The sequence below is a fragment of the Cyanistes caeruleus genome, chromosome 3, assembly GCF_971803275.1.
Source record: "Cyanistes caeruleus chromosome 3, bCyaCae1.hap1.1, whole genome shotgun sequence".
NCBI classification, from domain to species: Eukaryota; Metazoa; Chordata; class Aves; order Passeriformes; family Paridae; genus Cyanistes; species Cyanistes caeruleus.
The window spans coordinates 68,813,081-68,835,180 of NC_141703.1; the positions used below are offsets into that span (position 1 = coordinate 68,813,081).

The 22,100-nt window shown below is 40.1% G+C and overlaps 1 protein-coding gene across 1 annotated transcript in view; it reads left to right on the forward strand.

Moving 5' to 3' along the window:
- FLT3 (fms related receptor tyrosine kinase 3) overlaps positions 1-22,100 on the forward strand; it is a 44,905-nt gene that overhangs the window by 13,151 nt on the left and 9,654 nt on the right. The window contains exons 2-15 of the mRNA XM_023918930.2: positions 590-714; positions 2,221-2,423; positions 3,209-3,324; positions 5,562-5,679; positions 8,204-8,340; positions 8,943-9,082; positions 9,164-9,317; positions 12,770-12,935; positions 16,900-17,006; positions 18,214-18,325; positions 19,859-20,037; positions 21,292-21,404; positions 21,504-21,636; positions 21,726-21,830. Of these exons, the coding sequence (XP_023774698.2) occupies positions 590-714; positions 2,221-2,423; positions 3,209-3,324; positions 5,562-5,679; positions 8,204-8,340; positions 8,943-9,082; positions 9,164-9,317; positions 12,770-12,935; positions 16,900-17,006; positions 18,214-18,325; positions 19,859-20,037; positions 21,292-21,404; positions 21,504-21,636; positions 21,726-21,830 (1,908 nt within the window). The remainder of the gene's footprint in view (positions 1-589; positions 715-2,220; positions 2,424-3,208; positions 3,325-5,561; positions 5,680-8,203; positions 8,341-8,942; positions 9,083-9,163; positions 9,318-12,769; positions 12,936-16,899; positions 17,007-18,213; positions 18,326-19,858; positions 20,038-21,291; positions 21,405-21,503; positions 21,637-21,725; positions 21,831-22,100) is intronic.

Sequence of the window (22,100 nt, forward strand, 5' to 3'; positions counted from 1 at the left end):
AGCTCCCTCAGGATTCTCAGATGCATCTCATCAGGTCCCATGGACTTGTTCACATTCAGGTTCCTTAGATGTTTTCAAATCTGATCTCCCACAGTAGGCAGTTCTCTATTTTCCCAGTGCTTGCCTTGCCTTGTGTGGGAAGGAAGGTGCATGATCATTCTCCCTCTCACAGTGGGCAAACACTGACCTGTGCTTCAGAATTTGGTGCTGCAGGGTTTGGTGCTTTCCAACACAAGGATGAAAAAGGGAAGTGCAAGAGCTCTTCTGTGTTTGATAACGTTGTTTCTAAAGGAGCCTCCATAACACAAAGTGGCTTTTGTCTTTAGGCTTTCTCTGCACTATCATGGGACATATTTCTAAAGTGTGATGTGCCTGTGCTTTTAAAAGGTTCTCCAAATAGAGCTTCTACTCAGCTTCAATACACAAATGCAGAGTTAGCAAATTCATACCGTATGTTCGCATATTCGCTTTGTTTCTTTTTAAAAATATGTAATCTTTTTACAGTTTCTTTGTATTTAAACTAAAATATTACTTTCCCATAGCAGAGATATAGATTTTATTGCATGTGTTTTCTATTTCTCTTTTGCAGTTTTTGTTGTGACAGCAGTTGCTTTCACTTCTGCAGTGACTCAAAATACATCTGAGATCACGTGTGGGTTTATCAGTCAGAAGGATGAAGGTTCAGGAGCACCAGAGACATCAGTATCTTCTAAGGTGATATAATAGAGAACAAGTTGCTTATAAAATGTTCCTATCCATTCCAGAAATACCTTCCCAGGCACTTACAAAACCCTAAACCTTTAGAATGTGAGGGCATCACAGCCAAAATCACCAGTGTTATGCCAAATATAGCTGCAGAAGGCTAGAGGGGTATATATCTCACAATTCATACTTTGAAACTGTGAATAGTTAAGTACCAGTTTTCTCTAAAACTGGCTTTTTAATTGATATCTTGATGTTATCTTGTATCAGCATGCCTGAATATTGCTGTATATTGCTGGCAACATATCAGTGTAAAAATATATATGAAAACAAGTGCACTTAAGAGGAGGAGACTGCCAAGGCCATGGTGTGTGTGTGCCATGGCTGCTGGGACTGACAGGGAAGTTGAACCACCCTCTATTCCCACCACCAAAGCCCATAAACTCCTACCAGGTCCAAACCTTGACTTAGACACTACAGCTGAACAATTAATCAAATACATTTTTATTTTCTTCCCTTCTGGCTCAAAATGGTAGAAAGCAAGGTGGAGGTGGTGCGTAACTAAATTATAAATCAGCTGAGACCTGTGGTTAAAGTATTTCCTGAGGATTCTTGTTTCAAGGAAGTCTTAGGAAACCTTTTTCTTTCCTGAACAAATAAATCAATAATTCAAATAACAAATGAAGGTATAGCAGCCAAAGCTGTGCTGTCCTTGTATCTGACAAGACAGAATATGGCTGTTATTTCTAAGTACTTCTCAGGTCAAAAGAAAGGAAAAAGGAGAGAGGCATGAGAAGAACATACCAAACAAGCAAAATGGGGATGCAATGAACACTGTCCTTTCATAAATTTACACTGGATAAAATTCACCCAACAAAGCAAGCTCCTCTTCAGATGGAGCTACTTACTTGCCATCTTTTTCTGCAGTTTATCTTAGAGACTCATAAATCCGTTGGTGGCTTTCAGAATGACTGTGGAAGATTCTGTTTCTGTCTGCAATTCTCATTTAGCTGTACACAGGGGTGGGGAAATGAAAAATATGACAGCGTCCAGCCCAAATATTCCTTAACCCTGTAAAGCCCCCAAGGAGTTGAGGAGCAGTCTACCCAGATGATGCAGTGACAAGCAGTGAGATGCTAAAATAAACCAAACATTCTGACCCTGCCTTTGCATCCAAGTTTCAAGAAATATTTTATTACAGTTCTGTGTCTCCTATGGTTCTAAATAACAGGAAACAAAATGAAGTGTAAAGAATAACCTGTATCACTATCTGAAATTATCATGGCTCTGGCTAAGATTGTTCTGTGGTGTCTGTCTAGAGAACAGAATTGACTAATTCAACAGGAACCCTATAGAGTTTCATCATGCAGTAGAATTCAATATATTTATTAATATGTTGGGTGGTAGAAATGAAAAAAAGATCATCCTTTAAAAATATTTGAATGCAAAAAAAAAAAAAAAAAGCAAATAAATCTAATTGCTAATAAATACCTAACAGTCTGTTGTCCTGCACTGCAGGTTTCTAATATTTTGGAAGATCTTGGGTGTTACTTGAGTTTCCAAGGAACAGAGAACATCTACCAAGCAACTAAAAATGTGGAAGTCAACATATTTGAAGATATTGAACTAAGAATAACAATGAGCATTTCAAATATCATTTCATGCTTTTGGTTTTTTAAAAAGAGCAAAGCCTGTAAACTTTCTTTTGACTCAGAGAATAGGTAAGTCAAGGGATGTACTGGATCAAAGATCCTTTAAGAGATCTTTTCTTTTAGAATGCAAATTGAATGTTTTCTGTGACTGTGCCTGTGTTTGATTTCATGTTTTGCATTATCTTTTTCAATCTCTTAATCCTTAACTGCTGTCACCCAGCAGAACATTACTGATTGTCACTTAAGTCAATGTACACATCTGAATCATAAAACCAAGAACATTTTAAAATAAGCTTGTTCTTTTAATTTGTATGGCATCATACATAGGGGTCCCCAGGCACTCTCTGACAGTGATGGATTTGAGCTTTGCCATGCTTATGAGGAAAAATTGTGATCTTATAGTCAAAGAAACAGAGGCATGAAGAATTATGTGACTTTTAGGATCACAGTGCAGATCAAGAACAACAGTGACAGCATTCTAACTCTCACAGCCAAACCTGGACTGGAACCTGAGAAACTGCATGATTGCCTCCTCATGCGAAACTTGTAGAATGAGACTGTAGGTAAAGCATTTGTCTGTGGAGCTCCTGAACTGCCTCAAGCTCAGGAAGGTCATCCTTCCCAATGCTCAGCACTGAGCATATGGTACTGTGGCTCTAAGCTCCTGTGTGCTGCTTGTGAAGGAAGACACATTAGGGAAGTATTTCAGGTTGAAAGGCACTATGTAAATAATGAATGCCAGTGTCTTTGAAGGGTTTTTGCAAGCACTAAAAAGCTAGCATTTAATTGTGTGTGCTGCATATTACCTTCTTCATATTAGAGTGACAAACACAACTTTACTTTCTGTTTTATAGATATATTACATCTTTGGCTTTTTCCCAAATAAAAGAAGGACAAGCTGGAAAATACACCCTCTTGGTCACGAGTGAGACTGGCAATTACACAGTAGTTGTGCCTGTTCTCATCCGAAGTAAGTATGTCTGCATGAAAGGGGTCAGTCCATCAGTAGGTGCAAGGGCAGAGGCTCAAGTTCAGTCAAAGTGATGCAGCTTCCATGTGCTGCACTTCAAGCTTCTTCCTAGATTAACATAGCACTTGGAGCTGTCTTTGGAGGCTGAAGTCAGAACTACAAACCATGTGAGAGTCAGCTTTCTTTAGTCAATAAACCATGCAAATGAACAAATAAAGATGTAAATGTGCAGAAGCTTTCTTCTCCCCTGTGAAAAATTCCCCTCTGTGTCAAAAGGGGCAGATTGCTGGTGTCTTTTTTTGTGCTTTCAAGGCTCATGGGCTAGATTTATTAGCTTTCATTTTAACCTGTTTATTGTTGGTTTTGCTAGCTGGGTTGTAATCTGGACCAGGTGAGGATGTGCCTTTGATATTCTGGGCACACTTTGACCTGCTGTCACATTTTCACTTGTGCCTGCTGCTGGTTCTCTCACTTCTCTCACTGCTTTTACAATTCTGGGTGGCAAGAGGTACGCTGAGGAAAGGGGAAAGGGGAAAGAAAAGGTCCCTCTTCTCAGTGCTAGCTTTGACTTGTTCATTGTCTTTTAAAGCAAAACACATCAGTTCTGCAGCTGCTCAACACAAGCATGCTTGAGAAGCTGAGGTTTTAGCTGCTGTTAAATGCTTATGACAGAGCACCTGTGAGGTGCAACTTCTTAAAAGGCTCCCAGTGGGAGTAGATTTGATTGAGTTTTCTCAGGGTTCACACAAGAGATATCTCTGATGCAAAGGCAACAGCTGCAACAAAGTGCAAGCTTCTGTTTCTAACTAGGGGTGTCGAAATATATCTCAAAAAAAACCCATAAACAAGCATGGTGGCTTGATTTTTTAACAAAAAAAAGAAGATTCTATTATTTTGTCTGGAGAGGGATAAATTTAAAGATAAAGTTTAAAACTGCAAGAAGAAATTTCAAAGGTAAAGCCTCAATCCAAACAGCTGAAGGACTAGCAAACCCTTCCAGGTTTAACAAGAGCTCTTACTTGCCTTGATTTTAATAAACTGTGACTAATCAACATTTGTTTTTCCCTCTTTATTGGTTTTTAAAGTATTTCTTCTGCTTAATTTTTTTTCTCTCTCTGGTGTCAGAAAAGTCACCTCTAGTCTCCCTTTTTTAATTTGGAAACTTACTGCATACCTCAATTATAATTTTAACAGCTTCATTGAGGGGACAAGGTATTAAACTTTTCATTAAGAATTGCCATCTCTATATCAATTAGGTTTTAGAGGTAAAAAGTGTTAATACATGTGCAAGCAAGAATTGTTTGAAACAATGTCAGTAAAGGTCTTTTCCATATCAATTGCATGGATTGCTTTCTCTTTGCTCGTGTGAATTTAATGCCATAATTACATTTCTTATAAAACGCTTCAGGCTAGATGTGAATCCTTCAATTTGGATGTGAATTTCTGTAGGTAAAGAAAACCTCTTGGCCTATTCTATAAGATATAAATGAAGAAAGAAATTACAAAGCCATGAGTATTACTTTCACCTTAGCACATCACCTTGCCTGCAACGGAAGTATGACTGAGGAAAATGTCACTTTTACATGTGGCAGCTGCAATTTCATTGAAACATGACTTAAAATGGGACTCAGTGCTTTTCACTTTGAGTCAAAACTTTAGCAGCTTTTATACATTATACATTATATACATTAAATATTTTGCTCCTAGTCCAGGTCTGTGCCTGAGAGATTCAGGTTTCTGGAAATTGTCAAAGAATCATTTCCCTCTGGGTTACAGATGCAGGGTAGAGAAGTTTGCTGGTTATCAGAAGTCATTATCACCCCTTCTGTCTCCATTAAGTATCTGATCTGACTGAGCAAACCCCATTTTGTGTAGTCTCAACAGATACTCCAGCAAAGGACTGGCTTAGGATGTGATTTCAAAATCACAGGTGCTCCTGTCCAGTGAAATGAATAGCAGCCACAGCAAATTAACACCTTTCAGTATCAGTCTCAGGATTATCCCTTGGCACACAGAGGCAGGCCTCTGGTACAGGGAAGCTGTGCATTTAGCAATCAAGGCTGAAAGGCTCATGAGACCAGCCCACAATACGCCCAGAGCTAAATCATTTTCTGTTCCCTCAGTACTGAAACTCCTGAAACAAATCACAGCTCTGTAACTTTATGTACTACAAAATGAGCAAAACAGTGTTTCAAAATTATTTCAGCTTTCTTAAACATTTGCATGATTTTTATCAGAAAAACCAGCCAAACCCTATTTCAGGAAAAGGGAAAAATCAGATTCTATCGAGTGCGTATCTGAGAGCTATCCCCAGGCCTCTGTGGAATGGATATTCTGCAAAACACCTGAAAAGAGGTATGTGTGTGTTTATATGCATGTTGAATCTCTAGACTATAAGTTTGCCATCTTCTGAAGAAAAAGTGACAGGGTGAGAAGAAATGACCTCAAGATGTGACAGGGGAGGTTTAGATTGTATATTAGGAAAAATTTATTCACTAAAAGGGTTGCTAAGCACTGGAACAGGCTGCCAAAGGAAGCAATTGAGTCACCATCCCTGGAAGTGTTGAAAAAATGTGTAACGTGGCACTTGGAGACCTGGTTTAGTGGTGAACAAGGCGGAGTTAGGTTTATGGTTGGACTCAATACCTTAGAGGTCTTCTCCATCCTTAGTGATTCTACAATTCCGCACTGCTTAGTGTACCTACTGAGCTGGGGAGATAACTGAAGAAGAGCTTTTGATTCAGAAGTTTTGGAGATCAGCCCTGCTGGTTGGCACACCCACTGCTGGTTGAAAATTTATGTCCATGTGATCCACTTTTGGGGTGCTACAACACATTTTTCCTAGAAATTTTGACAGCTGTGCTCTTTTGGAAATTGTCGGCTCTTGGATTTAGAAATGTTATTCTGGATTCATATTTTGATGTCACAAGAGCAAATCAAAGGCATCTTGTTTCTCTCTAGTTCTTCACATTGTTTTTAAATTTGAATCTTACAGTCATAGAACACTTTGGATTGGAAAGGACATTTAAAGCTCATTTTTAAGTCTAAGTGCACTACAATATGCAGGTACATCTTCAACAAGATCAGGTTCCTCAGAGCCTTGACCTTGAATGTTTCCAAGCATGGGGCATTTGCCATCTCTCTGGCAACCTGTGTCGGTGTTTCTCCATCCTCATAATAAAAAAAACATACTCCTTATGTCTAGTCTAAATTTATCCTCTTTCAGTTTAAAACCATTACCCCTTGTCCTATGGTAACAGGCCCTGCTAAAAAGTTTATCCTGATCTCACTGATAAACCCTCTTTAATTACTGAACAGCAGCTGTAATGTCTTCCCAGAGCCTTCACTTCTCCAGGCTGACCAATCCCAGCTGTCTCCACAGGAGACATGTTCTAGCCCTCAGAACTTCTTTGTGGCCTCCTCTGGACTCTCTGCAGTATGGCCACATCTTTCATATGTTGAAGGCCCCAGAACTGGATGCAATCCTCTAGGTGGGGTCTCATGATAGTGGAGTAGGGGGACAGAATCTCCTCCCTTTACCTGTTGGCCACACTTCCGTTGATACAGCTGAGAATATGATTGGTTTTTGGGGCTGAACGTGTACATGGCTGAATCAAGTTCAACTACCAGTTCATCTACCGGTTCTCCCAGGTCCTTCTCAGCAGGGCTGCCCAAGATCTGTTCATGCCCCAGCCTGGATTGATACCAGGGATTGCCTTGACACAGGTGTCAGCACCTTGTGCTTGGCTTTGCTGAACTTCATGCTCAACATCTTCATGGGAAACCTTTTTCTCCATAGGCCCACCCACCTCTTGAACTTTTCCAGGTCCCCCTGGATGCTATCCCACCTCTCAAGTGTGCCACATGTGTACCACACAGCTTGGTGCCGTCTGTAAGCTCCCCACTGTCCATGTCATTGATGAAGATTTTAGTCCTGATCCCAGTACAGAGCCTTGAGGGGCCTCGCTTGTCTCTGAGGGCCAGCTGGACACCGAGACATTGACCACTGCTCTCTGAATGCAACCATCCATCCAACCAAAGTCTCATTCCCCAAACAGCCCACCCATCAAATCTGTACCTCTCCAATTTAGAGAGAAGGGTGCTGGGGGAGAACATGTCAATTTTTTTACAGAAATCCAGACAGATGGAATCCATTACCATTCCCTTGTCCACTGATATTGTCACTGCATCACAGGAGACCACTAGGTTGATCAGGCAGGATTGCCCATGGTGAAGTCAAATAGGTTCCCTGTGTCTTAGTAGAACTTCTAGGAGGGTCTGTTCTTCCCAGGCACAGAGGTGGGGCTGACAGGTTGGCAGTTCCCATGATCTTCCTTTCTACCTTTTTCAAATGATGCAATGTTTCCCTTTTTCCAGTCACTGGGCGCTTCACCAGGAGCATTAGAGCTGAGAAGACAAGGGATCATGATTTTGTGAGCTAAATAATGTTTCCAATTCTATTAATATATAAACTCACTCTATTAACAGAGGCAATAATATCTTTCTCTGCAGCATGGCAGTTTCGGGGTCTGGATCTCATAATAGCCTCTGGATTTGCAGTGCCTCCCACCACTGGGAAATCAGAGATGTGGTGTGAAAGCTCAGCCTCTATGATTTCACTATTTTCTGGATATTAATCATGTCATTAACTGCCTAAGAAACAGTTTGAGCATATTCAGGTCATTTCAGCCCACGTTTATGCCTAGGCTGTGACATTTTTGTTTTCTTATCTTCACCTTTCCTAGTTCCTTTTTATTCAATATGTGAGATCCAGTTTTCCCACTATTGTTTGCATATTCTCATGGTTTGGAGATTTATCAGATTTATTTGCTTGAGGTTAACCAAATGAGTCAATGAATAATTACGGTTGTAATTGCAGTTGCCCTTATAAAAGGCATGAAGAAACTGGAGAAATAGATGGCATCCAGATGGTGCAACATGAATTATTTCAAACTTACATATGGTGCTGTGCAGTTAATGTCCTGGGCAGAGAATGTACCAGCCTCTTCACAATAGGTAACTTCCCTCTAAGGTTTACTTGCATGTGAGCTCAATCCTGCTGCTGAATTTAGTTGCACTGCCCATATGAGCATGATTTCTGGTCTAAGCTACTTGCTTTTAATCACTGCAATAAAGCTAGCAGTGAATATGATTGCTCTGTCACATGTTTAATAAGACCTAGTTCCAATAGCTCTTTGTGGTTTCTGTCAAAAGCTTCTTGCCTTTCTACATTTGCTATATTTGTATTGACTTTTTGTTCATGCTTTTAGGACTGTGTGCATGGAAAAGCTCTCCAAAGTGTTGTCAAACATATACAGTTATATATAATTATTAACTAATATATGCAATCAGGTTTGCTTGCCTGTTTTTTTTTACAAAAACACATCCTGAGTTAAGCTCTATGCTGCATTGTGCCCTGGAGGTGTCTCATGAATCATGACCAATTTTGTTTGGAGTGGTCTAAATCTATGAAGGTTACTAATTTAATTATTATGGTAATTACCATGACAATGTAAAAATTAATATCTATACAGCATTAGCAGAAGAAATGTTGATCTAACTGAGCATTTTCCAGGCAAAGTGATTGCTGTTTCAATGTCTATGTTTTGGTTTTGTAGATTTAAATGAAAGACAAGCAGCACCTTTACCCGAACTACTACTTAAGGTCGGGGAACCATTGCTGATCAGATGCAGAGCTGTTCATCATAATTATAAATTCAGAATACAACTATCTTTTGAAAACAGAGAAGTTGATCAGGTAAAAAGACAGGGCATATTTTAAAATTCGTTGTATTGGGCACTATCAACTGATTAAATGTGAATCTCTGCTGAAAACCAGAGCCGCTACTCTGAAGGATTAGAATATCAAGCAAACTTCTCAGCAATTCGGATCCAGCATGTGTTTGCTCCAGCAGCAGAAAGAAATGACAGCGGACACTACACCTGTTCTTCTACTGCTCATCTGAATCAAGCTGCTTTGATCACAGTTCTAGGTAATTCCAGTCCCTGGTGTTAATTTTGTCTCTCAGTTGTTTTGTTTTGTTGTTCCATGTATTTGTTCTTTACTTGCAGATATGCAGTGTATGTTTATAGCTCCCTTGCTAAGGAAGAAGTCTGTTTGCACTTACAAGCAGTCCAGGAGAGCCAAAAGATTAATCTGAACTGAGTCATTCTGGTACCTGAATACAATTAACCTTTTCTTTATATTGCTTTTCAAATAATTCCCTTTAAAAGACAGTACTTTTAGAAGTGAAATGAAATGGCACTGTTCACAGATGCAGTCTGTATGATTGTTTCAATGGGATCTCCTAGAAACACAGGCTGGGATTCATCTCATATGTTGGTGACTCTCAGCCAGTGTGCCACAGAGCCATAGTTTTAAAAAGCAAATCTCATTCTGCTTAAGCAACATGCTGATTTAAAAACCAGCAGTGTTGAATTTAGTTGAATGCAGCCTCAACTGCAAACTTTGTTTCTCAAGTGGAAATAATAGACAAATAGGCCTTGGTCTGGAAATAAGGCATAAAAAGGAAAGCTGTAGGTAGGACCACTCTGCTGGAGTAGGTAAGGGGTGTAATTTAATGATTATGTGCCTGGAGTTGGAGCTTTTAGCTCTGAAAACCAAGGCCCTCTGAAGCAGTCATCATATGTTTGACCTTAGATGTAGTTGCTCTCAGGCTTTACGATACCTAGGGTAGGAATGGTAGGAAGTGAGAATACTTACCTCAGTCACTACAGAAATTACTTTCCCTGTGTGATATCCTCTTTTCAGCTTCTGCCTACCACTGAGCGGGAAGTTCTCTTGTCATTTACAATAACTGAGTACAATACCTGTGCATTTTCTCTGCACACATCTCCTTAGTAAACAGGAACATAGAGGTGAGGGTGTAGTGTAGGGGTAGGGAAAGATCCTCTTTTTTTATCAGTAGCTGTGCATAGGTCAGAAATAGTGGCTTCTTGGATCTGTGAACTATCAGGTGTGAGCGTGGCTGACAGTCAGAGAGAACACTTGAGCCACTGTCCCTGGAAGGCTGTACTTCTGAGCAGGGCACCAAACTGTATTGATTGTCTGTGCCCTCCTTAACACCCCCAATACCAACAAAACTTCTAAGGGCTCACTGTCTTTGTGATGAAAAAATGTATTTGTTTACTTACATGGTGGATTAAAGTGGCTGGTGTTGACATACGAAGCTATCAGCTGTGCTTCTCTCTCCAAGGTTCTACAGGAATATCCTGTGCTTCTGATCCCAGCGTTTAGCCTAATGTGCTGATAACAATCACTGTGGGCATGAATTTACGCTGACAATGCTGATTCCATTTCAGCAGAGATACAGATACAGATTTCACTTGGTTGCCCATGTCTTAGGGTAGCAGTTTCTGAAACAATCAGTGTCCCACCTTTAAACCATTATTGTGCATGATTCAATGCCTGTAGCTTCACTGGGAATCACCATGGTGTAACTTAACCAAGACAAAACTGATTTGGTTGGCATACACTCCATTGCCTGGGGAGCCTGGCTACCATAGCTATATGGATGGGTGTACTTTGAATCTCTAATAATGCCTTGTAGCCAGACAGCTTTGCTTTGCTCTTTGGTAATTGATACCTCACCAATTTATCCCATTTTGTGTGACCTTTGGGTCAGGCAGGGTGGTTAGGCCACTTCAAAGCACAGCAGAGATCATGCCAACAACTGCAGCTGCAAGGCTCTTTGTTATTGCAGATCTTATGTTCAGTTTCCACCAGTGTTAAGAATTTTCAGCACTATGAAATCTTACTTTAGGACTATGTAAGTTATTTTGCAGCACATTATATTAAAAGCAAAAAATAAAGAAACATGAGGAACATAGAGACTTGTTTGGTCTCAAGAGTTTCATCTCACCTCTTTGTCATTGCTAAGTGTAAATAGTCAAAAATACACTTAAACCTGCCAAAAATCTTAAACCAAGAAATAATGTGTCATTTTCTTTTGCCTCCAATAAAGAAACTACTTTTTTTCTCAGTTGTTTTCCAGAGAAATGGCATACATTGCTCCAAGGTCTTTACTTGCTCTCTGGAGAAAACCTTTACTCTTGGCTGGTTGTGCTGTTAACAGTACACTCAGAGACAATATTCTGGAATTACCTGGAAGGATGAGGACCAAAAGATGAAGGTTCCATGTATAAAATCAATAAGCTTTTAATACCAAAAAATAGGAGATCAGTCATGAAAGCAATAGTTTCTTGTTTTGAAATACTGAAATGTTTGTGGTTTTTATGTGAGTTTCCAGCTAGTAAGAATGCTAAGACAGATAAAACATGCCAAGCAGAATATAGGGTTACAATCAGAAGAAAAACACTCAAAAGGAAAAAACAGGTCCAGCAACATTTTTATGGTGTGTTTTTTTCACCATGTAGCTAATTTAACACCACCACAGGTTTTTCAGAGGTTTTACAGCCCTTGGAGACACCCAAACCAAACAGGACATGGCTCTGAGCAACCTCATCTAGCTGGACCTGCTCTGGACAGGAGTTTGACTACATATATCTTCCAGTGTATATGGTTCTGTGATCTTTACAGAGTTGATCCTAGCACCACTGGTGTCTTTAGGACAGCCTCCTCCACCACATGTCTGCTGTTCAGTCTCTTTGGGCAGGATTCATTCCAAGCCATGAGACATCCAGTCCCAGCAGTGACTTTGGTTCTTTCAGCAGTCAGTGCCAAGAAACAGTATTTCCAGAATCAGCTGAGTGCATCTTTGTTATCTTCTGCTTTAGGGTGGGATACATCTGAATATGCCTTTTTCATCCCACTGAGTTTATCAGAGGTCCAAACAAGTAGCTTAGGTGGATCACAGAACTTTTGACATCCCCACTAAGTGAAACAAATCCCACCCTAGCAGGGCAAATACCAGCAGCACATGCCTCATGAACCTCTTCAAAACATTTTTCCATGTTGCTGTCATCTTGCATTAAATACGTTTAATTTAAATGGAGAAATAAAGGACCAGCTACAGGGCTCGCAAAATCGTCAGCTTATTTCAGGGAAGGAGAAAGAACTACTGATTATGATGGTGGTGCCACCTGGTTTTGTTCCTGTAGAAAGAAAACCAGGAATTGCAGCTGTTAACACCTGGAATACACACCCAAACCAACTTAATGACATTACTGGCCCTGTGGTTCTGTAGGTTAAACTGAAGAGAAATGTCAGACCATTTTGGAAGTGCTCTGGTCTGACCAAATACACAACTTCATCAGGCTCAAGTCATCTGTCTGCAACTGAACACAGTGACAATATTTCAATCCTGTTTTGAAGTATTATCTTATTTTGATTAAGAGGATACCTTTTCTGAAGTATTCTGGTTTTTGCTTGAGATAGCCAAAATGGAAAACGTACGGATGTTAAAATGTCTTCATTAAAGTCCAGCCTTTCTAATACATCTTTTCTTTCATTTCTTTTCTCCAGAAAAGGGATTTATAAATGTAACTGACTCTAAAGAAGATTTTGAAATTGGTGAGGAAGAGTTTTGCTTTGAAGTTAACTTTACAGCATATCCTCCAGTTAGATGCATGTGGCTATTTTCCAAAAAAACGTTTCCATGTGTGCAAAGTTACAGTGTGGATGGACGCAGGTATTTTAATATTTTGTAATAATTTAATATAATAATGTTTTCTCTTTGTATCTCATTTGGACAGTTTACTGTCGATATTTTGTACCCTTTTTGTGTTTTTAAAATATGAATGGGCCGCATGGTGAGACTGTGTTATCAAAATGTGCTCAAATATAATTTTGGCTTTCAACAATTGTTCACAGATAACTTGTAGAATCACTTTATTCTCTGTGTACGATAAACCCTTTACTAAGTTATGCATCCAGCAACCCTTTATTTTATATGCATTTTGCCATTCCTCCTTCCCTCTAACATAATTTCTGAGTTACAGATCTGTTGCAGTTTTCATTCTGGATCACAGGTTCTGCACGTTCTCATTTTCTCATCCTGTTGTTGATGATGTTCCCAGTGTCTTTCAAGCAGCTCAGACCAAGTCCAGGGTGCAGTTCCCAGGCCTCTGCTAGGGTTGCTGGCCTGTGCCTGTGTCACAGAAACATGCCGTTCTGCTCGTTACCCAGGTCATGGATTCTTCCGCTGCTGCAGCAAAACATGTTTTGAATAAACCTGTTAGTTATCTACCTTTTCTGTTATTTCCTACAATGGACTTCTGGCATGAATCCTGTTTAAGGCTAATGTTTTCTCCATTCCCTAGGCTCTCTAATTTCTTGATAACATTATCTAATTTCCTTCAGGGTTTCTTTCAAAGTAGTCCCATGGCTTTGCAGGTAACAGCTTTTACTCACCTCAGTGAAAATAAAGCCAAGCTGTTTTTTCCAAGTTTTTACATTAAAAGTGAACAGGCTGCAAGCAGGAGCTAATGCAGCTGCTCTGATTTTTTCTCATACTCTTAAAACCTGTCATCATCTGCATAAAGCTGTGTCAAAGCCTTGATTTCACTTTTCATTATTTCTTTCCATAGTATATTTGGTACCTTTGATTTTATGCACTAGCTTGTTAAGTTATCCTTGCAATAGACTGGCCTTTTCATCTGCACCAGATGATGTGTTAGAGTCAGACCTCAGTGAAGTTCAGAGACAGCTCAGTTCAGGTTAGCAAATTGTCATCTCCTGGCAGTGGCCACAGGAACTCTGTCCCTGCTGATAAAGTGAGGGCTGTCAGCAAACTTTGATAGCACTGGGTGGGTGTTGGTGACTAATCTGCAATGCCTGACTTGGGCTTGGCAGAACTGTGCTTTGTGACAAGACTGATTTTGGAAATGAGGTCTCAGGGGACAGCCACGAGCATTTGCTCATCCTTGTCCAATAGGCACCTCCCTCCAGCTGATAACACAGAGCTGATTTGCTTTGCAGCTGATACAGACCTCTCCTCACTGCTTGAACCAGCAGGACTCAGTTCTGCTTGGATGATTGGCAGTGGGTGTAAATACAATCCAGACAAGAATTAGGTGCTACAGACCGTGCCAACAATAATAACATTGAGAACTTTTGAAATGGTTTAGGCAGCTGTCATGAGTCAGTAAGGTGCAATTGCTGGCCTGGGATTTATGAGTCACTTCAGAGCCATCACAGCAGAGAAGCAGCAGTTGCTGAGTGCTGATCACCACCTGCTGGATGGGGAAAAGGCCAGCTTCTGTCCCTGGAGCTCTGTGTCCAGGCTGGCTCAGCCACAGCCATGGCCACAGACACCAAACTTGGCTGGTGGCTGCTTCCAACAGATAACTCTGCCGTTTGTCTGACAGTGCTGTTGGACAAATAGGATTTTTTCATGTTTATTTTGAGCAGTTATTCTTTGCATTTATTTGCATCCTATTTATTTTACAGAAAAATAAAATAGCAAGGAAAACACTTGAATTTGCTGATTATTTCATCTGACAAGTACAGTCTTTTGTATAGACATCCCTCATCCCTTTTGTACAGACAATCCAAATTTTGGCTGAATACAAGCATTGGATAGACATGTCTCACCTGAGGACAAAGAGTAGGGGTACATATTTCATTCAGTTTGAAGCACCCAGAAGCAGCAAGGGGTAGGGAGGTCAGGACATTCTGCCTGCAAGCTGTAGCCTTGCAGATTTCAATGCGATTTTAAAACAGAAAAAAAGCAACACAGAAAAGGTCATCACATATCTAAGCACATTGTGAGTCTCACTTTCCATATTCTAGTTGATTTCTGTGTAATACTGTCTCCCAGCACTTCTACTTTGTTTCTTTCATATCCTTTTTCATTTCCTGTTTTTATTTTTTTTAATTTCTGCCAGTTTCTTGTAAAATTATTCCTTCAGACTAAAGATCATATTAAATTTTAATAATTAGCTTTGTACTTTTCCGTAGGTTTTCATTTCAAAGCCCAGCAATCTATCTCTCCTGTCACTACACCTAGAGTATATTTTCAGACATTCCTTCAGATTTTCCATTTTCTCTTTGCTTTTGTGGGCTCTCTGTTTCAGCACACTGCTGATTTTCACTTCCCCCCTAAGAGGTAATGACTTTTCATACACACAGTGTCCTTTGTTAAATTTATAATACTTAGCTCACATCCCCTTACATTTTCAGGTATCGAAGATACTGTTTTAATTTTTTTTTTTTTTCTGATTGTTTCATTAGGATATAATCCTTCCAACCTGGGATTTCAAAAGCAACTAATTAGTTTTGGTTTGGTCCTTTTTTTCCCTGTCTTCAGTATCTTTTTTGAGGCAGCTTAAAAGGGTTCTGACTTTAATAATCCATGAGTTCGGAGACATCGTTAAGGCCATTTCAGATGAAGACATTCAAAAGTCAATAACTATATGAAAGTATGGCCCTAGTCAAAAGACAAAATTGCCAATGGCTTCAAGGGGAGTTTTCCTGGTTTCAAATTCCGAGGTGATACTTGGTGCCTTTGTATATATCTTGCTTAAGGAGAAATATCCCAATTTTAATTCTCTAGATTGATCTCATTACTGCTTTCTCCTACTTTGCATATTGCTGATATGGGATGTCTGGGTTGGTTTTTGTCATTCCTTCTTCAAACTTTCTGATGTTCCTGCTTCCCTTTATCACTAAAACAGAGTTGGGGACCTACAACATGTTCACCACTGAGTTGCCAGCAAAAACATCTATCCTTAAATTGTCAGCAACTACACCTAAGAGATTTTCTTAGGTTGCTCTTCTAATGCTGATGAACTCCACTATCTACTATTCAAAGCTGACAATTGTCCTGACTGCAATAACCAAGCTGAAAACACAGGAATAAGGATACCATCACTGTGAAATGGCCATAATATTCCCTTCTCCCTGCCTCATCCCATGTCCCAAAAACCAGTGACTCAACAGGATGGTCAGGCATGAATCTTTAAGTCTCTGCAGCTCTCTGCTGTTGGTTTCTGCCCAGAGACTTGCTAGAGACCCTCCTGGCTGTCTCCATTGTCACAAGCTGTCTTCTGCATGGTTTGGGTCTTGGTTTTCTGCCATCCTCTGGCACAAAGGCCAAAGGGATTAGCAGAAGGCTGGTCTTCCTCCTGCAGAACTACCTTGAGGGTTGTTGTTTCATCTCATGACAATGAACTTATGATGATGATCTCATTCCTGAGTCTATATGAGATCTTTCCATTTGGAGAGGTTTGTCTCTTATGCTCCTCCTTGTCATTGTTGTTTCCTAACACAGCCTTCCAAGAGCTAGAAGCTCCCATCAATGTTCCTCAGAGAGAAGAAAGTTTGATCCTTTGCCAGGTTTAGCAGATGTGCCTGGGTGTGTCTTTTCTTCCAATGAATTAGTAACAAAATCACAGCTTGACAGCCTGTGTGCACTCCAGGAACAGTGAGAGAAAAAATGCAGAATTAAATCAATACTGCAGGGGAAAAAAATATCCTTTCACCAGGGCAGTTAGATTCTGAGATTTATATTCTCTAAGCAAAAATAATTTCCTTTTTATTCTTCATGGGAAGATGCGGAATTGTTTAAAATCTATATATGAGTCTTGACTGCATTTGAAATACTTTTCAAGTCAATATTTTGTCCTTTTCCCTTTTTTGACTTTGTTCCACAGCATTTCATCAAAGTTCTGCAACCATCAGCACCAGTCTGGGATATATATATTTTATGCTGAAAATGATGATACTGTTGTAACAAAAAAATTCACTCTGTATGTGAGAAGTAAGTAACAAAACTACTGTTGAAGATTTGAAAAGGTCTGGGATTTTGTCACTGGTATAAATGGAGCTATTATGATTTTTTTTCCACTGGTATTCCCTATTTCATTTACATGTATTTATTGTTAAAAATGGAGGATCAAAAGGCAAAAACATGATTCTCTTCACACTGCATCACACTGCTGAAATCCAGGTACTGGGTTAGGGAAAGACCCTGCATGCTTGTGGGTTGTATTTCTTGTTAAGGATAGAGAACAGAGAAATGAGGAAAAAGTTATTGATTTTTTTCTTCCCTTTAGTCTACCATAAACAGAATATGAGGAACAAGCTGCATACTGAGAAAATTAATGCTTCTTAAGAAAATTACAAGCCTAGGAACTCAGTAAAATAAAGTAACTCCATTCTATCTCTACAAAGCTGGAACATACGTCACTGCTGCAGAAACCACATGAGATACAAAGCTGGGAGGAAACTCTTATCCCCATTAGGAATTAGATTTCTATGCCATTTTTATGAAATGTTTCCCTAAGAGTATTTATGAGTTAATGTAGTTAGTGTGGAGACCCTCTGGTGTGTAACTTGGGCTCAGTGCCTCACACTCCCTTGCCCACAATTCACACACAGGCATGGTTATGGCCAATGCTCTCAGTTATCTCAGTTCTGCCACATGGCTGCAGCATCTCTCCCTTGCTCCAGATCTGGGGGCTTCATTGGTGGGACATAATTTATGCAAGGATCTTCTGTGCACTTTTGTACGAGCTGGACACCCAGAACCTCAGTGCCAGGGTAGTCCTAGGGGCAGCTGCTTAGTCCAAGTTAGAAAAGCAGAAGTCAAAATTTCTAATTTTGGCTCTGCCATTGTTTTGGTCTGGCTGTGCCCATACACAGAAGTGGCTGCTCCCCTTGTCTTGCCACACTGTCGTCCACAAAACCAAGGAAGGAGGAGGAGTGTGAGCTACACCCAGCTCTCACTGTGACATGCGGTTTTTATTTTGAAACAGAAGCAGACCTTGGTCTCAGCAGATACAACATTGCCACATAAGTGTACAGGTTTTGTCACTTGAAGTTCTGGCAGAAATTGTCTTACAGAATCATGGAACTGATTAGGTTGAAAAAGATCTTTGAGATCATAGAATCCAACAATTAACCCAGCACTCCCAAATATGGCACCACTAAGCCATGTCCTTAAGCCTTGTGTTGTCTTATTGCAGGAAAGCCTGAAGTAAGGATGCAGCTGTTGTTCAAGCAGATCTCCTGTGTTGCTGAAGGTTATCCTGCCTCATCCTGGGTTTGGAGAAACTGTCTTGAACTGAATTCATCCAAGTAAATAACTTTCTTTGCTTTTATTCATTGCCAGGACTATCTAAGCTATCCTTGATTAAATGAAGACCAGCCTGTAAGAAACTAACTCTAAAACACACACTTAACTAGTGTGTTAGCAGGTTGCCCTACTCCAGGGGAATTAGATCACCAAAATTAGGGAAGGGTTTCCTCTTTTTTATTGACATCGAATGAAGTCTAGAAAGATATGTATCTCAGGCTCTTAACACCAAAATAGATCCCACTGGATTTATATCAACATTTAGGTGGTAACAAAGTTAAATCTAAGTTTTTCTCTTAGCCTATCAAAGTTACGGGATTCAGGGAATGTATTAGTTAATACAGACTTGATTAATTGTTTAAGCTTTGGTTAAAAGACCTGCTATGGTGATCTGTCACCAAAGCCACTAAAGTCAGTGAGAGTATTTCCAGTAAAGTCAGTAAGAGTGTCCCCATTTCCTCTATTTATTTAGGGCAATGAGTCAGGCTCTAAAATTTTTAAAAAATGGTGAAACAGCTTTGACCTGGTCTGTGAACTCTGCAGTTTTTATTTTAGATATGCCAAGAAACTAATTATCCCATGGTGCAGTAAACTACTAAGTCAAATTTTCCTCTGTAAGATTGTGGATAAACTCTTAGATATTTATTTTAGCTAGAGATAAAAAAAAAAAAAAATACCTAAACAATTTTCTTATCCATACCTCTTAAAAGGCTTCCTTATATCAATCTGTTTGTGCAGGAATGGAAGAGGAGAAAATAAACATGCAGCTAGTAGGTTTAAAATACTCCTTAAATAGTCTTTCTGGAAAGAAAACGCTGTGACATATCTTCTCTGAGGAACTTACAAATGTAGAAGCTTAACAAATTTAATTTATTTCTTATTTCCTCATTTATTTATGTGGAGAGTAAATTAGACAGTAAGCTGAAAGCTAGAAGTCAAAATTATCTATGTGGACCTCCTTTCCCTCAAGTGTAAAGTTCCTTTTTCAGGCCTTAAATAAGTCATTAATACTATCCATCTGGGTGGATGGAGGCTGTCCAGCATGAGTGAGAGAAACTTCATGGCTGAAATTACATACCTTCAGGGAAAGGAGTTAGAACTTCTGCTCTGGGTTCATATTGCATTTATAGTATTAGCAGTGTCTCATTTGCAGCTGCTCAGTGGTTTGAATGTTTGAGGCAAATATGAAAGCAGTGGGAATAGAGGAGGTACAGGGCAGAGGGGGTTGTGTCAGTTGTGAAATCGATGGAGGTTCCGGAGTTCAGGGGGTGCAAGTACCCTGCCAAGGCAGGGGTGGAGTGGGGGGTGTGCCCAGTGTAGGAGGTAGCTCAGTCCCTGCTAACCCTACCATGTCCATCACCAAAAATGAGACTGGTAAGTGACCAGAAGTCTCACTCTATTGTTGACAAAATCCAAGCCACTTCCCTTCTTCTCTTCCAACACCGACATAAGACATGTTTTAAAACTTCCCACCTTCTCCCCTGGCAAATGTCACTGCAAGCTGAAAATCAAAACTGGTCTGCTTCCTTTTTCAGCTGCTCAGAGGAAATCACAGAGGGAATTCAGAACTTCTTGCCAGAGAGGAGATCCCTGGGGTCATGGATTTCAAGCAGTGTTTTACATGTAAAGGAGACAGCAACAACCTACTCAGTGGAGTGCTGTGCAAACAATTCAGCTGGTTCAGCCTGTGAAAAGAGTTTCATTAACCTGTCAGGTACCACAAGCCAGTGTTCTAGCACAGGCTTTCTCAACTAAAGCTGACATGGTAGAACCTACAATAGTTTTTGTCTGGCTAAATGGCTGGCTGTGCAATGACACTGCAGGTAAAACACAAGTTCTGTATGCACACCGTATCAGAAATCGTGGGTGAATGGGACACAAAATTCTCTTTTCTCTAGGCCCAAAGCAGAGCCCTCCCTCATTAAAATAAACAGAAACAAATAGGAAGTGAGGGATGGAGCCATAGCAATGTCTGGGGCTGTTCTTGTTTTACCTTAGTCATCCCTACAGGAAATCTGGAAGAATCATCTTTGGCAAGAGCTAAAAGCACTTTGGGTAGCTGGTGGCATGTGCTATCTCTTGCTGCTTTCCTGTAGGTCTCTGTGGTGCTGCCAGAAATGCCCATGGGAGCTCTCCTCACCACATAGAGGTCATTGCACACCCAAGCAAGATCATGACTGAGCCCACTGAAGGGTCAATCCCTGTCTGGAAAGCAGGAGTAGTGGGAAAGAGACTTTCTTAAACTGCTGTAGGCAGGTGACAGAAGGTTAAGTCCTGGTTATGTAGTCTCTCTTCTTTTCAAGGGAATGACAGATTATTTCCTTGTTGAACCAGAAAGTCAGTATGATTATTTTCATTTTGTACTTGTAACACCAAATGTATTCCATAGAGAAAAACATTTCAGCTAGAGGGAATATGTTGTGGTGACAGGAATTGTTTCGAAACACGCAGGTATTTGCAGTACAGGGATTTCCTTTGTCATGATGAACAAGCAGATTGGTGCTTTTGACTACAGCAGACAGAAGCTGTGACCACATGTCAGAGTTTGAGCATCCAAGTTGAAATTAGAATAGAAAGTAATCATAATACTTAGGCTTTTAGAAACAATCAAAATATGAGGGTAAGTCTCATGTTTGCATGCTCATTTACCACTCACCACCTTATTCCTGTTTATGCTCACAAAATTGAATCCAAGGTTCACAGCAACAGCTCCGTGCACTTAGGTTCATTCATAGATATAGCTCTCTCTCTTTTTTTCTTATTTTTCTCTTTTAATGAAAACAGATGTCAGAATTACCCAGAATTTAATGCCTACTGCCCATCTTGCTTTGCATACGGCTGCATCTCACTCCCCATGCCGAGGAGGCTCGGGTGTGAGAGGGCTGCAGACTGACCGTGGGCTCTCCTTGCATCTTTAGCTCTGCACACAAACTCTGTTTCAGTGGGTAGTAATATGTGTCTTTTAAAGTTGCAGGAGCTGTTTCTTCCCCCCTGGATAATGCTGCATTCTATGTCTCCGTTGGATTTTTTCTCCTCTTGATGGCTTTTGTGTTTGCATTCATTTTTCTTAAATACAAAAAGGTAAAAGCAAACATAAATACCTGACCTTCCTTCTTTTGTTCCTGCCAGGCTGTCTCTTCTCTAAGTCTTATTTCATTGTGTGTTTTTTTTCTTCCAAAGCAATTCAAATATGAAAGCCAGTGGCAAATGATACGGATGATAGGGCCATCAGATAATGAATACATCTACATTGACTTCAGAGAATTTGAATATGATATAAAATGGGAGTTTCCCAGGGAAAACCTGGAATTTGGTGAGCAATCCATAAGGTAAATCCCAATATTGGGGCAGTAGTCTGTGCTGTACCAGCAGCAAATAATACTGGTATTTTGTGTCTTGTAGGACAGGTCCTTGGTTCTGGGGCCTTTGGGAAAGTAGTGAATGCAACAGCTTATGGAATTAACAAGGCAGGAGATTCAGTCCAGGTTGCAGTCAAAATGCTAAAAGGTATGGTAAACTCTGGTGCCTTCCACAAGCAGTGATGTATTCTAGTATCTCCAAAGTAGAAGAGGCATTAGAAATCCCCATTATATAAAAATCTTTCAGCACTTACACCTCACAAATGCTTGGCTTCAAAATCCTTTCAAAGTGCTTTCAAAACCCTGTTTCAGTTTGGAAAGGTATTGCTGAAGTGCCTTCACTCCGCAGCAGGTCGCATACACACTACAGAAGGTCTGTGTCGTGTGGGGAAGTATGGAGCCTCTGAAGAGGAGAAAT